Source organism: Myxocyprinus asiaticus, chromosome 36 (genome assembly GCF_019703515.2).
Source record: "Myxocyprinus asiaticus isolate MX2 ecotype Aquarium Trade chromosome 36, UBuf_Myxa_2, whole genome shotgun sequence".
In the NCBI taxonomy this organism is placed as follows: domain Eukaryota; kingdom Metazoa; phylum Chordata; class Actinopteri; order Cypriniformes; family Catostomidae; genus Myxocyprinus; species Myxocyprinus asiaticus.
The window spans coordinates 1,520,771-1,537,509 of NC_059379.1; the positions used below are offsets into that span (position 1 = coordinate 1,520,771).

At 38.3% G+C, this 16,739-nt stretch overlaps 1 protein-coding gene across 1 annotated transcript in view; it reads left to right on the top strand.

The window, feature by feature from the left end:
• The window catches only part of LOC127426664 (testican-2-like), a 51,145-nt gene that overhangs the window by 15,390 nt on the left and 19,016 nt on the right, over positions 1 to 16,739 (top strand). The window contains exon 2 of the mRNA XM_051673618.1: positions 10,889 to 10,934. Within this exon, the coding sequence (XP_051529578.1) occupies positions 10,889 to 10,934 (46 nt within the window). The remainder of the gene's footprint in view (positions 1 to 10,888; positions 10,935 to 16,739) is intronic.

The following is a 16,739-nucleotide window of genomic DNA, read 5'->3' on the forward strand; positions in this document are numbered from 1 at the left end:
TTGCTGGACTACTGTGTTTACTGGTATTTCCTTCTTCCTAATATATTAACAATTTCTTCATGTGCGAATAAATTACAAAACTTTTATGACTTAACAGAAATCTGAAGAAATGGCTATCTACCATTTAAAATACAATATTATTTTAGATTCTTTTTTACAGAGTTACTACTGAGATCAGTAACGTCCTTACCTTCTCCTTTACATTTTTTTATTATTATTATTATTATTATTATTATTATTATTATTTTTATCCCCTTTTCTCCCAATTTTGGAATGCCCAATTCCCACTACTTAGTAGCTCCTTGTGGTGGGGCGGTTACTCGCCTCAATCCGGGTGGCGGAGGACAAGTCTCAGTTGCCTCCGCTTCTGAGACTGTCAATCCGCGCATCATCACATGACTCGCTGTGCGTGACACCGCGGAGACTCGCAGCATGTGGAGGCTCATGCTACTCTTCGCGATCCATGCACAACTTACCACACGCCCCATTGAGAGCGAGAACCACTAATCACGACCACGAGGAGGTTACCCCATGTGACTCTACCCTCCATAGCAACCGGGCCAATTTGGTTGCTTAGGAGACCTGGCTGGAGTCACTCAGCATGCCCTGGATTCGAACTCGTGACTCCTGGTGTGATAGTCAGCGCCAATACTCGCTGAGATACCCAGGCCCTGTAGAATATCATATTAATGTTTTAAAAAAATTATTAAAACCACATTGGACACAAAGATTACATTTCTCCAAACATGACACGTGTTCTTAACTAGATTTTTTGATTTGTCATAATGGCAAATGCAACATAATGACTTGATGCAAACACGCACACACACACATACACACACACACACAAAATAGAATACCTGGAATAATAACAGAAAAGCGTGGAATAATGTAACGTTAACATTTATTGCACTAATAATTACAAATGAAAATGTGCAGACAGATAAGGCCCATGTTTAAATCAAGCAGGATCATGTACTTAAAAATGATCTTTTGACTAGGGATGTGACGATATATCGAATTTCGATATATATTGTGAACCAAAAATATGACGAACCATATCGAGGCAAAACTCAATAATTCGAAATTAGAAACATTTGTTTTCTGACCCGTCAAACATCATAATCTCTCTATCGCTTGATTTTACCACTACTGCACTTTATTCTACACTGCTTACAGAGTTCACACAAGGTCCTTAATGTGCTTAAATTTAGCTTTTAGAAATGTAAGTACTGGAATACCTGGAAAACCGCCTTGTTTTGTTGATAAGTGTTTAAGATTAAAACAGACTATTTCTTCCGTGTAATGTGTGTCCATAGATTAAATCCCACTCTCCACTTTTATTGAATAATGTGTCTTTTTAATATCCTTTCTGTTCTTTACAGTTAAAAAAGTAAAAATAAATATTAATTTGAATCACAAATAGCACGGATGCGCTACAAAAACGAGACTTCCCTCTCATTAATAAATGAACCGCAACAGATGTGTGAGTCTGTGAGATGCGCATTAAACTCTTAAAGTGACAGTGCTTGTTATACAAATGAATGTAAACTTAATGATAATACTTGTAAATTGTACACATTATCTCAAACATTGACAGCTCATATCATTATTATATATAACATTTCATGACATAATATTAATTGATAGAAAGTAGAATTTTTATATTTTCAAAAAGTAAAAATGTGATTGTAATAATCACGACAAACAAATTATTAAAAAAAATATACATTTTCACATACTTTTCAGGACAGGTGTTGCTTGTTCTGCACCTGATCAGCCTGAATTAAGCCCATTATTTTTGAAGGCTTATTTGTTTGTGAAACTCTTATTATTTAAACTTTGAAGATTTATATTGTTTCTGCCATACTTTGTCATTTGAGTGTTATCATATCGAATCATATCGTGAACCTATATCGAACCGAATCGTGAGATAACCATATCGTCCCATCCCTACTACTGACCATTTACCAATTAGAGATCACTTTGCCCGTGGCACGTTAATGTGTCACTGGGCATATAGTGCGCATACTTGATACTAGTAGGCCTTCTGTCTTTAATTTCTAACCCCAAAACAAGACCTCATCCAACCCTACAAGGGAATTTTCTTTAATGTATTTTTTTGGCTCACTACACCAATTTACCTACCATTTACAATTTCAAAACACCCATACACTATGGCACAGCCAGGGTTTTTCCTGGGTCCAAAAATGATCTTCAGTGGTGGCTGAGGTACAAAGCTCGCCCACAAGCTCAAAGTTGGTTGGTTACATAATTGCAATTAATTACTAATTAACAGAATTACCGAACTGCAGTTTATGTTTACATTGGAAATCTGGAACGTTTTGAATTTTACAATTGTTTTCCTTCAAAAATGCTATGGAAAATCAAACTAAATTAACTTGATTTAAATGAGACCTTATTTTTATAGGGCTAGATGTAATATTCTGACGGTACCTAGAGTATGAGTGGGCCACTTTACTGAGCTGGGACTGTGCTTCCAGTTAAAATATTTGTGTCCTTTCAAAATATTGTTTTCCTTTCATCAGGCTCTGAATAGTTTATAGTAAGTCATATCTTACAGGATAAATTAGGCCAGTTTGTTAGAACAGCAGGAACACATTGTCTATAATTTTTCCAAAATTCATGGCAGTCCAGATTTTAAACCCCTTCATTCTACAATTTGTACTTGCCCTTATGAATGTTGAGCCTGGGGGGCCTGGGTATCTCAGCGAGTATTGACGCTGACTATCACCCCTGGAGTCGTGAGTGACTCCAGCTAGGTCTCCTAAGCAACCAAATTGGCCAGGTTGCTAGGGAGGGTAGAGTCACATGGGGTAACCTCCTCGTGGTCGCGATTAGTGCTTCTCGCTCTCAATGGGGCGTGTGGTAAGTTGTGCGTGGATCGTGGAGAGTAGCATGAGCCTCAACATGCTGTGAGTCTCCGCGGTGTCATGCACAACGAGTCACGTGATAAGATGCACGGATTGACGGTATCAGAAGCGGAGGCAACTGAGACTTGTCCTCCGCCACCCGGATTGAGGTGAGTTTATATTACGTGCATTATTTTGTGCTGTCCGTGCACCGAGATATCGACTGCGTGTTGAGTCACGCACTCTGCCCTACCCCACCGTGATGTGCGTTGCGGTGGTAAATTTGCTTTGGCGGGCCGAAAATTCAAGTCTCGTGCTGATTGAAATGTTTTATAAGTTTTATACTGAATTACGTTTTGTTATTTGGCATGTGATTTTCTTGGGTAGAGTGAGAGCATGAGCCTGAATGCGTGTGTGAGAGTTGGCAACTCTGCTTTAATCATCCTCCAGAACATTCTGAAATCACATGATTATCATAATCATGACAATCGATTGTTACAATATGTAATATGTTACAATCGGTGCATTGAAATGTCTTTGTCAGATAGATGCATCTTTACACCCCTACTAAGACAGCTGCCTATATAGGCAGTAGACACTGCATTGCTGTCTGCTTTCTAGGTTTCGGAACAGAACTTATGTGCACACAAGCTGCAAAGAAAATACTCTTTTCTCTGAAAATAAAACAGAGATGCGTTTGGGGAAAAATAGTCTTGCTCACTTTACAGATCTCAGACTGACAGGCAGCGAAGCGCATTTAAGGCAGTAAGAGTGACATGTAGTGTCTCCAGTGCCAAAGCAATTTGTGGAGTGGTGCATTTATGGATGGGCTTTCATTACAGAGAGCTGCAGGGTCATCAGCCTGTCAGTCAGCTCTCATTTTGTCAATCATTCGGAGACGAAATGACACTGAATCTTTAAATCTACACACGGGGGTTCCAAGCTCAGGTGTGATTTAAAAGCAGACCATTTGCATTGTGTCAATAAAGCAATAAGCCACTCGATGCCATGCATCAGTGGCATAGCCAGAAACAAGACTTTTTGTGTGCCAGAATAAAACTGGGTGTGCACGAACTAAAGCACAATTAAGTGAAATATAATCAAATGACCATTAACAACCATTGCATCAGAGAATGCATGAGAATTCACAGCTCATCCACTTTCGGTTTTACTGTCAGTCTGCAATTGTTTAGTTTAGTTTACATTTTACTAATCCTCAAAGGATTTGTCTGCCCAGTGAAGCTCCTAAGTGCTGCAAAATCACAAATTGATTGTCTTGACAGAAGCCACACATGCATGTGCATCCCTGGCGCAGCGTGAAGCATGCAAATTATATTAAAACTAAATTTCAACAGAGTTTCGCAGTAGGATTCACTCCAGGAGCTTGACAACATAATAATGAGTAAACTGAGCTGCTGTCACTCTGTCTGTGTCTAATGACATAAATGCACATTCAGCATCTAATCACATACATCTGGGTTCTACTGAAGGACTTAGATCAGATCAGGTTTAAAGCATTCTTGTATAACACAAAGTCATCTGCAGTGGTACTGCAGATTTAAGGCATTATATGCACTCCTGATGCGAAAGTTCAAAAAAGGTAGAGATGCCTAATGTGCGGAAAGACAATAAAATTACTAAATGTTCCGTTCAGACTTTTACGTTTTCTAAATTTTCTCTCAGGCGATACCCCGAACCCCCATACAGCATCATTCCACAGTCACAAGGGCTTCTATGCCATCATACTAGGGTATCTGAATCTAAAGAAATATAAAAATATTTCATTTTAATGTAAAAATATTCAAACAAATACTGGACTGCTGTCATTTATGCTTCAGAACGAACAGATGATCTTTTAACATTCATTTTCAAATGCACTCGATTGATAAACTATAAAATGTTTTAATATTTTGGTAAAAGATCCCTCAGACCCCACTGCTTTGGCTGTCTCTGGACAGAAGGCAATCACAGAATGCATTGCAACAATCTCTCTTGCCGGAAGACGGTACGTTTTACACATGTATGTGGGTGTTTTTTATCATCTAGACAAAGAGTGAAATAAACAGAAACCATTTCAATATTTATTGTGTGAAAATGATTTTATTTACAGCACATCAAACAATTTGTACTTGTTTTTTTTTTTTTTTTGTACCCTTTTTCTCCCCAATTTGGAATGCCCAATTCCCAATGCGCTCTAAGTCCTCGTGGTGGTGTAGTGACTCGCCTCAATCCGGGTGGTGGAGGATGAATCTCAGTTGCCTCCGCGTCTGAGACCGTCAATCCGTGCACCTTATCATGTGGCTTGTTGAGCACGTTACCACGGAGACGTAGTGCATGTGTGGAGGCTTCACATTATTCTCCGCGGCATCCACGCACAATTCACCACGCACCCCACTGAGAGCGAGAACCACATTCTAGCGACCACGAGGAGGTTACCCCATGTGACTCTACCCTCCCTAGCAACCGGGCCAATTTGGTTGCTTAGGAGACCTGGCTGGAGTCAAATGTTAGTGTACTTAATAACCAAGTGGACAAAAGTGTCAGTGAAGAGCATGTTTGAGATGGAATATGAGACTAAGAAAAATCAAGAGAAATATCACTTTTTATTGGCCGTCATTTTCAATCAAGCTGTAATTTAGCCAAATATGCAAAAAAACATGAAAATATTATTTAATTTGTATATTAAATATATTAAATATTATTATTATTATTATTATTATTAATAATAATAATACATACTATTATGTAAAATTTAATATTAAATATTAAATAAAAATACTATTATTTAAAATGTAATATTAAATAATGGTATTTATTATTAATAAAATAATGTTATTTAATATCTTTAATATTAAATATATTAAGTATTATTATTATTATTATTATTATTATTATTAATAATAAAAAATAAAATTTAATATTTAATATTAAAGATATTAACATTATTTTATTAATAAATACTATTATTTAATATTTAATATTAAAGATATTAAATAACATTATTTTATTATTATACATTTATTATTATTACTTAATTTATATATTTAGGATACTAAAATGTTTGCAATGAAATGAGCTTTAGCAAGACAGAGGAGTCGGTCATATTATTTGAAAAGCGTAAAATTGTTTATTTCCATCAGCACAGCATTCTGTTAAACACAATACGGAATTTGAGATGTGCTGGAAATTACGACGCCGTTTTAGTGTCAAATCAAAATAAAAAAAAAAAGATCAATTTCAAGAATGAAGTCATAGCATTACGAGAATGAAGTCGTAATATTTTGAGAATAAATCGTGAGGAAAGTAACATCAAAGTCATGTGGTGGACCTCAGAAAAGTGGAGCATCTGGTCTTTGGATACAGTAAACACCACTAACCAGGGAGATAACATGGGCTGTGCAACTTTGTTGTCAAGTTAGCTGAATCTGGGGGAAGTTTTTGCGAGCTCTCTGTTCATGAATGAGGTGTGCATTAGAGAAATAACTGGAACCGCTGTGAATTAAATGGGTCCATTTCAAGACATTGTACTGCATGTGGTAACAGCCCCTCAGTTATAGTAATGTTTTGAGAGCAAAAATCAACAAAAAAGCATCACCCATGCAGAGCGGGGCTGCACGAATGTCTGTCTGGTTCTTTCTCCTGAATAAATTCAAATTCCTACAAAACCGATGCAGTGTCTGGATACTAATAATAACTCTGCTGATGTGCAGAATAAAAAAACAAGGATTTCTTTATTGCTAAATCCTATTCTAAAGTATGATTTAACTACATCTTCCACATCCTTCTCTTGCATTATGAAGCTGCTGGCTCGTCGTCCGTTCTATCGTTGTGACGACTCGCTGTTTAGCCTAATATTGTGATCCTAAATATTTCTGCTTTATTCATGGAAAATACTACTTTATTATCGTAATACTACGACTTTATTCTCAAAATATTATGACTTTAATCTCCAAATGCTACAACTTTATTCTCGTAATATTGACTTAATTCTCAAAATCGTAATTTTTTATTTAACGTGGCACTAAAATGCCGGTGTAGGAAATGACACATGACTTCAATGACATAAATCTCCTGTGATGCGTGTACACACACTGCTGGACATTGTCAGCAGACTAATTAAAGTCGAAATTTTTCTTTCTAGAAATGCACATGCTAAAAGCCACAATGCAATGTGCAATTGCATTTGTAGAGAGACGGGAAAATAGAATGCAACTTTGATGAAGGTCATTAAATTGCATGTGGTGTCCTTGCAGAAACGGTGATAAAACCGTAAGCTGCAGTAATTCCCCCGAGACGTGCTGCCTGCTGCATGCTTCAGGAGATCCCTCGGCTCACATATTCACCCACATTATATTAATAGATGAAAATTAAAGTGCATGTAAAGCACTGAGCTGTCCTCTTTCATGTGTTTCTAAATTTGCATCTCATTTTCTCTCCCTCTCTCCATACCTGCTCTCCTGCCATACGCCACTGAAGGAAGTCGAGGTTGGTATCTTTGTAATGTGATGTATTTCACTTTGATGTCTGTGTTTCACGGACCCGACTCGGAGCAGGTGGCTCCTGTTCTTCCTGTTCAGAACAATCTGGTTAGCAACTACATAGCAACACCCTGGCATTCATCCACAAAACCTTAACAATGTGGCGGCAAATTTTGCAAGGGTTATGATCAAGAAGATTTTTATTTTATTTGCTGTTTGTAATTTAAACTATTTAACTGTGCACTGATGTTTCAGCTTATTAATTAGCACGTTACTCAAATTAGAAGTGTTAAGTGTTGTCTGCTTCTGTATGAACTCATCTGACTTTTTGTTCACATGGAAATGAACAAGGAAAGTTTATTTTTTTTTTTTGGAATTTGGAACGCCCAATTCCCAGTGCGCTTTTTTAAGTCCTCGTGGTGGTGTAGTGACTCGCCTCAATCTGGGTGGCGGAGGACGAATCTCAGTTGCCTCCGCGTCTGAGACCGTCAATCCGTGCATTTTATCACGTGGCTTGTTGAGCACGTTGCCATGGAGACATAGCGCGTGTGGAGGCTTAACGCTATTCTCCGCGGCATCCACACACAACTCACCACGCGCCCCACCGAGAGTGAGAACCACATTATAGCGACCACGAGGAGGTTACCCCATGTGACTCTACCCTCCCTAGCATAGCAACCGGGCCATTTTGGTTGCTTAGGAGACCTGGCTGGAGTCACTCAGCATGCTAGCGAACTAGCGAGCTAGCAAATTCCAGGGGTGGTAGCCAACGTTTTTTACCACTGAGCTATCCAGGCCCCCAACAAGGAAAGTTTCTTGTGTTTTATGCTCCCTTATGGGCGCTTTACACAAATAGGTTACAAATTAGGTTTTTTTAAGCAATAAAGGCACAACTGTTCTTTGGAGTGAGAACTATTAAATTAAAATTAATCTAGTTACTAACACATCAAATGTCTCTATCCGACCCCCAGTAGACCAGGAAATAATGTCATTACATTTTCTAAATTATTTTACACAATGGGCCTCCTTCATAAAACACGAGTAGAACAAACTTGTGTAAATCGTTTGTAAAGCTGTTCTGATTCATTAATGTTTTCGTGTTTTCAAAATGTTAGTTGGCACGAATAAAATTGACACCTGCTCCTGACCCCGTTTAAATCGTGTGTAAGACATCCGAAGGTTTTGTGTTCTTTCAGGCAATCTGACATGACTGCATTTTGACAGAAGTGAAATTTAAATCAGTAATAAAAAAATGTACTTATTATTGAATGAGTGAAATTAACCACAATTACATGCACAGTGTATATTCATATAAAGATACACTGGCAGCCAAAAATTTGTAATAATGTACAGATTTTGCTCTTATGGAAAGAAATTGGTACTTTTATTCAGCAAAGTGGCATTCAACTGATCTCAATGTACAGTCAGGACATTAATAATGTGATAAATTACTATTACAATTTGAAAAAAAGTTCAAAACTTCTTCAACTACTTCAAAGAGTTCTCATCAAAAAATCCTCCACGTGCAGCAATGACAGCTTTGCAGATCCTTGTTATTCTAGCTGTCAGTTTGTCCAGATACTCAGGTGACATTTCACCCCACACTTCCTGTAGCACTTGCCATAGATGTGACTGTCTTGTCGGGCACTTCTCACACACCTTACAGTCTAGCTGATCCCACAAAAGCTCAATGGGGTTAAGATCCATAACACTCTTTTCCAATTATCTGTTGTCCAATGTCTGTGTTTCTTTGCCCACTCTAACCTTTTCTTTTTGTTTTTCTGTTTCAAAAGTGGCTTTTTCTTTGCAATTCTTCCCATAAGGCCTGCACCCCTGAGTCTTCTCTTTACTGTTGTACATGAAACTGGTGTTGAGCGGGTAGAATTCAATGAAGCTGTCAGCTGAGGACATGTGAGGCGTCTATTTCTCAAACTAGAGACTCTGATGTACTTATCCTCTTGTTTAGTTGTACATCTGGTCTTCCACATCTCTTTCTGTCCTTGTTAGAGTCAGTTGTCCTTTGTCTTTGAAGACTGTAGTGTACACCTTTGAAATCTTCAGTTTTTTGGGCAATTTCAAGCATTGTATAGCCTTCATTCCTCAAAACAATGATTGACTGATGAGTTTCTAGAGAAAGCTGTTTCTTGCCATTTTTGACCTAATATTGACCTTAAGACATGCCAGTCTATTGCATACTGTGGCAACTCATAAACAAACACAAAGACAATGTTAAGCTTCATTTAATGAACCAAATATCTTTCAACTGTGTTTGATATAATGGCAAGTGATTTTCTAGCACCAAATGATCAATTTAGCATGATTACTCAAGGATAAGGTGTTGGAGTGATGGCTGCTGGAAATGGGATCTCGTAGCATGCTAATCTTTATTAGTTTACAGCATTTCGGTCAAAGAACAGAAGCACAGAAGGTTAGTGGTGGTGCATATCCTCCTGCTGGCATGAAATGAACATTTTCTACACTAAAACTTCACGTCAAATCATTTTTATTAACCTCTTAGACTGTTTGATTCACAAAAGTGCCTCCGATGACCGCAAAAACATGCGATGACAGTAAGTTTCAGATGCTATTTTGTTTGCTAAATCAAAGCTTTACAATGGAAATGCACTTCATTCATAAAATTATTTTATTGCTGTTCTGCATAGATGTTAAAAGCTTCCTATTCTGATTTACTAGCGCACCTGATGCCGTCCTTATATGGTGTTTTCATGGGCATGGAATATGATAAATGGGAATGAACGTGCACATGCCCCATTTTACGAATGTTTGTAATTCACTATCATACACCCATTTAACAATTGTGGAGTGGTGGTGGCATAGTGGGCTAAAGCACTGAACTGGTAAGCAGAAGGTTGCTGGTTCGATCCCCACAGCCATCACCATTGTGTCATTGAGCAAGGCACTTAACTCCAGGTTGCTCCAGGGGGATTGTCCCTGTAATAAGGGCACTGTAAGTCGCTTTGGATAAAAGCATCTGCCAAATGCATAAAGGTAAATGTAACAAATCTGGGGTGTACGCAGGAATGTTTTCTGGAAGGTCAATTTTACGCATAAATTACTCCCAGTTTTCTCATATATCTATGAAAGTTTAATGAATGAGGCTCATTCTATTAAACCTTATTACTTAAGTTATTTGTTTAAAAATAATGATCAAACAAATGTCAAATAGGATTATATGATTACCAATAATTACAAACCAACATACTATATGATTGCAAACGAGCTAACCTCGACTGTGTGATTAACAGCTTAATTAACCCTGTCACCCACTATTGCTATCCCACTATCATCTGTAACCCTGGTACCCATTCTGGTGTGTTTTATTTTATGCATTTAAATAGTATGTTTATGCAATGTTTGCATAGTCACAAATTATAGTCTGAAACTGTAAACTTCAGACATCCCAGATTTTGGTAACAGGGTTGAAAGTGCCTGTGACAATCACTCTTTATAAGAAATATCTCACTTTGCCGGATTTTACATCTCATAAATGTGAATTCTCTTTTGTGTTTCTCTCAGGATGACTACATCCGTACACTGGAAGATCCACAGACTTCTGATGAAGGTAAGGATCAGAATGTCTGTCTTGGTCTTTATTTTCATACTAAAGGGGAAAACGTCCTCTGTCTTAAATCCCTTTCAGCACATTTTATGTTCGCTTAGTTAAGACGGATAATCTGTACAAGCTCAATAACAAGATAGATTTGCATTAATTGAAGAAAATGTCAGTGCATGCAAGGCAATAGAATAGTGTTAAAGTTTTTGGTAAGTTTAGGTGTTACGCCATGATTCTGTCTAAATGAAATCACTTATAGTTCAGACCAATCACAATAGAGTGCAACAGTCCACTTTTTCAGCCGTCTTGATTCCGGAAGTATTTTTCCATTCGTTCCATTTGGATTTCATATAATCCTTCATAAAAGAGTTATGCGCCATGAACCAAACTCCCAGCTCCGTGGTGAATCACAACTTCAAAATCAGACAAAAAGTCAAAGCTACAAGACTGTGTACTTAACGTCTTTAATGAGGGGAATGAACTTCAATCCCATGAGACATTGCCAAAAATATAAACGGTTGATTTAAAGTTTATGATTATATATATATATATATAGAATATATTGTAAGTTTGTTGCAAAATATTCAGATATATACAAATATATAAGTTAGGGATGCACCGATATGAACATTTTGGGCTGATACCGATATTTTGCCATATGGCGAGGAGGGCGGGGCCGGGCCGTGATGATGCACACCCGGCCCCTAATCAGGCTAATCATGCCGACGAGAGGGATAAAGGCCGCCGGAGGTGGCAGTTCGGGAGAGAGAGAGCTACAGGCAGCTGCCTTGTATGTGTTTATGTTTGTGTGTTTTTGTTTAATTAAATAAAACAAAAAGACACAAACATAAACACATGCAGGGCAGCTGCCCGTAACTCTCTCTCTCTCGAACTTTACCTTTATCCCTCTCGTCGGCTTGATTAGCCTGATTAGGGCCCGGCCCCGCCCTCCTCGCCACATGGCACTTACCTTATTTTGTCATCAGATCACTAAGTTTTACTTAGGAATTAGTTTTTATAAATGTACAAAGAGGTACGAAAGCTTTTTTTGCTGTTCTAACAATAAGTAATTTCCAGGACAAGGACAAGATTGTAAAGAGAGCCACAATAAAAGATTAATAGAAGTTAAAAAGATTATAAATATTAAAAAGTAACTAAATGTCATAGCATGATGACTGATGTAAAAAGAAGGTTATTTCGTACTTCTAAAATTTTTTTGCACTTCTGTTTTTGCATTTCAAAACAACAGAACTCACATTCTAGACGTATGACGTAATAACCAAAGGAACAAGACACCTTTTTAAGTTCTATTATGGTATAATAGATAATGCTGTTCAGACCGCTAGAGGGCGCCGCTTGCTCACACAGCGCATTGAAGCATTGAATGCAGACTGTTTTTAAACAATGCCATTCAAGCTTTAGTTATCGCATACGACCATGTTGCGATTTTAGAAGTCAAATTTTGCTGGTTTCAATGGGTTTTGGATGGTTTTACCTCATCATGTAGCCTATAGGTCACATCTGGAACGACGGTTAAATAAAATAAATAAATATTACATGTTGTTATGAGTGCCAACGCTTCAGCGTTATTACTGGATTGTGCATTTTGCATTGAATTTGAGTTTTTACAACGTGTGTTGATAGTTAATTATGAATGAACCATTTAATTTGGTCAATAATTGGCCGATAAACATCTGCAGCCGATACATTGGTGCGTCCCTAATATAAGTAGTTTGAGAGTGTAGGAAGAGCGTCTCGATTAATTCACAGAGCATCATGGGAGTTGACGGTCACTGCAGATCTCTGTTGGCGCGCTTTGCCACGATTCTCTGGTTGTTGGATCTTTCTCTTCTGGTTCATGGGTAGTGTAGTTCTTCACCAGGAATTCTGCTATTAAACACGATTTTTAAAAAACATGGACCAATGGCTTCGACAAAAGCAACCTCGGAGCTCACGGTAGGTCTGTCGTTACAGGTTAGCATTAAAAATCAATTCCCCTGTGGAAAAAAAAATGAATGAATGGGATTTTTACTTCTGGATCCAGACTATTGCACTCAATTCAGTGTTCAGTAGTAATATATAGACTGTGATGTCATTGCTCGCCATCAAATGTTTCATATTTAGTGTGTTAACTAGAATGTTTGAGAACTGTCAATGCAGTGCTTATTTCACAAACACTGTAATAAACTCGCCATTAGCCGCAAGGCTTGAATCATTCAGAGTCTCAGTTAAATGGAAATCTTTAACGTAACTGGATTTTTCCTGCTCGGAATAAAATCCACTGAAAAGGTCTGTAGCTCGGCTCTGCCTGCGTTTCCATTTTTACACAAATACAATTCATCCTCACAAGTAAAATGCATTTATTCTGCTGCTCGTAATGTAATTTCAGGGTGCAGTGGGGGGTATCGCTGATCTCTGCAGGCACACGTCTGTGCTAGAATGTTCACAGGCTTTATTTGAAGATCACCCTTTAATATAGAGACTGACATTTACAGATCAGACCCAGCAGACCTTTGGCCAAGATCGAACTCAAGACTAAAATTTCTGAAATGCTCTCGCTATAGTTTTAGTGAATATTTCATGTCTACGTTGAGTTCTTGAGTGTGTCTGCTGGCTGCTAATTCTAAAGTAGTGTTGTCATATTGACTTAACCTACAGATAATTGTACATTACTGTCTAAAATCCCATCTGATATGACAGTAATCACAGGACTTGAGGAAATGAATACGCTACGTCTTTGTTTGGGCATGCAGATTAAAAAGAGGTGAAAAAAGGATCATTCATTCCAGAGATTTCTCCAGGCTCTGCATAATTTAATTCAATAACTCCCTTTGGTCATATGAACTGATATGGAGGTTTATAGTCAGAGTGTCTACTGTGACTCCATCGTAACCGCATTTTAACATCGCCTTTATTCATTATGATCTGTGTGTCTTCAAACGATATTAATTTTTCTCTGGGAATTCAATAGCAAATAGTGTTTATGTATTGAATAATCATGTGGCAACTCCTGTTTTGGATGATCCAGTGAATTTAATACTTTACAAATGAAAGGTACTGAATCAAATTTTCTACGATTTGCGAATGAACCGTTCATTTGAACCGATTCTTTTAATGACTCGATCGAATTGATTCTCAAAGCTTTGGTTGATCACCCAATTGTAAGCGATGGCTTTGTTTAAGAGTAAAACTGTGAAATAGGAACAATGTTGTAAACATTAAGTGAACAACCAGTTATGATAATTAACTTTATTATTAATATTGGCAGCGCTGGGGGAGTCTGGGTAGCTCGGCGAGTATTGACGATGACTAGCACACCTGGAGTCGCCAGTTTGAATCCAGGGTGTGCTGAGTGACTCCAGCCAGGTCTTCTAAGCAACCAAATTGGCCCGGTTGCTAGGGAGGGTAGAGTCACATGGGGTAACCTCCGTGTGGTCGCTATAATGTGGTTTTCGCTCTCGGTGGGGCGTGTAGTGAGTTGTGCATGGATGCCGCGGAGAATAGCGTGAAGCCTCCACACGTGCTACGTCTCCATGGTAACGCGCTCAACAAGCCACGTAATAAGATGTGCGGATTGACGGTCTCAGACGCGGAGGCAACTGAGATTCGTTCTCCGCCACCCGGATTGAGGCGAGTCACTACACCACCACGAGGACTTAGAGCACACTGGGAATTGGGCATTCCAAATTGGGGAGAAAATCAAAGAAAAAAATGAATAAATATTGGCAGCACTGTTGTTAGTGATGTTCTTAACTATAATATTGGAACAATAAACAACATTTAATGCAATCTGTGTAGCCTAATAGTGAAAATACTGTAAGAAATAGCAAATTTACTAGAAAAATTCAATATAAAATGGTGCGCGGGGATTTCTGAGAACACTTTCGAGTTATGACTCGAATATGAATCGGATTTATGTGCGAGTTTAATGAAACGAACAGTCCAAACGAAGCAATTCACTAAAATGATTCGGTCTTCCCAATGCTAAAAGATAAAAGCTTCACACCATGTAGCTCTTGATTTAAAAACAAAAGACTAATATTATAAAACTGATCATTCCCACTTTTTGTTTAGAATGTGATGGATGCAAACCAAACGTTTTGGGAGATCACTCAATTGTGAGCGTTTACTTTAAGAGTAAAACTGTGAAATGGGAACAGTGTTGTTAACAAAATGTGAATCATTTATATTAATAGTTAACATGAATAATAATATTGGCAGCAGTATTTTTAGTGATCTATTGTGTTATTTACAATAATGTTGGAACAATAAACATTTGACACAATCTATATAACCTACGTAATAGTAAAAATACTGTGATGAACAGCAAATTTAATACAAAAATGAAACGCCACGCGGGGACTTATGAGAACACTTTTGAGTGATGACTCGATTATTAATCGTATTTTTAAACTGCTTTAATGAAACGAACTGATTCGCTAAAATAAGTCATCCCAATGCTAAAATTAAGAAAAGATCAAATAACCAACCCTAAAAGTTACTTTAAAATAAAGCAGTCATACTCACTAATATACAGTATCTATTTCGGTATAAACTGTATAAGAAAAATCTCCACCATTTGACACATTTCTACCGTCACACCGTATATACCATCACACCGCCCTTCTCGAAACTCTCAGCATCCCCCTGTCCCTTTACTGACAAGATTTTTACCCCCGAATAAGAACTTCCAATCATCTCTAGTTGGCATTGTGGGCCTTTGGGAATCAGAATGAGAGAAATACGGCCAAAACTGTAGAGTGTATTTGGATGGATGTGTTGCACTGAGCTAATGTCCTGCGTTAAATCACGAGCTTTTGACACTTTAAAGCCTTTTTTCCTGCGGCTGTCTGTGAGGGCTGCTTTCAGAGGGAGCTACATAAATTTATGAAGCTTGAAAGTGTGCCACAAATCATAGCGCAGAAATTGCAGCATGCTCATGTTTCTATGGAAACACCTCCAGCGCTGCTCTGAGAGAAGGAAGGCGCTGCAGAGGGAAAGATGCGGCCACCCTTTGCATCATCACGCAGCTCTGAGATATCACAGGCATACACGCCTCACAGGGGTATGACCCACCAGAGAGACGGACACTGCAAAATAGAGATATCAAAGTAATAATTTCAGCTGCTGGAGTGATTGAGAGTGGCTTTGTTGTTTTATATGGTGTGTGTGTTTGTGTCTCAGTTGCCTCCGCTTCTGAGACCGTCAATCCGTGCATCTTATCACGTGACTCGTCGTGCATGACACCGCGGAGACTCACAGCATGTGGAGGCTCATGCTATTCTCCGCGATCCACACACAACTTACCACACGCCCCATTGAGAGCGAGAACCACTAATCACGACCACGAGGAGGTTACCCCATGTGACTCTACCCTCCCTAGCAACCGCTCCAATTTGGTTGCTTAGGAGACCTAGCTGGAGTCACTCAGCACACCCTGGATTCGGACCCGTGACTCCAGGCGTGACAGTCAGCGTCAGTACTCGCTGAGATACCCAGCATTAATTCTTCTGTTAAAACTCGAGCTGTAGTTTGTTTATATAATTGTTTTTACGGTCATTTTAGGATTTTTAGAGTATACGCGGTTACGTCGTCATGGCAACGAAGTTATAAATTGTCTATATCTTTCCACAGATGCAGTTAGTAAGTGATTTTATCACATTAAAATAATGTTAACAATACGTGTTGTGTCTATACTTTTGAAACAGTGAGTATTATAATGTTCGCAGATTGACCCCATTGACTTCCATTGTAAGTGTCTCACTGGAACACACAATTGTGCTTTTTATTTTATTTTTTTTAAGAAAAGGAGGG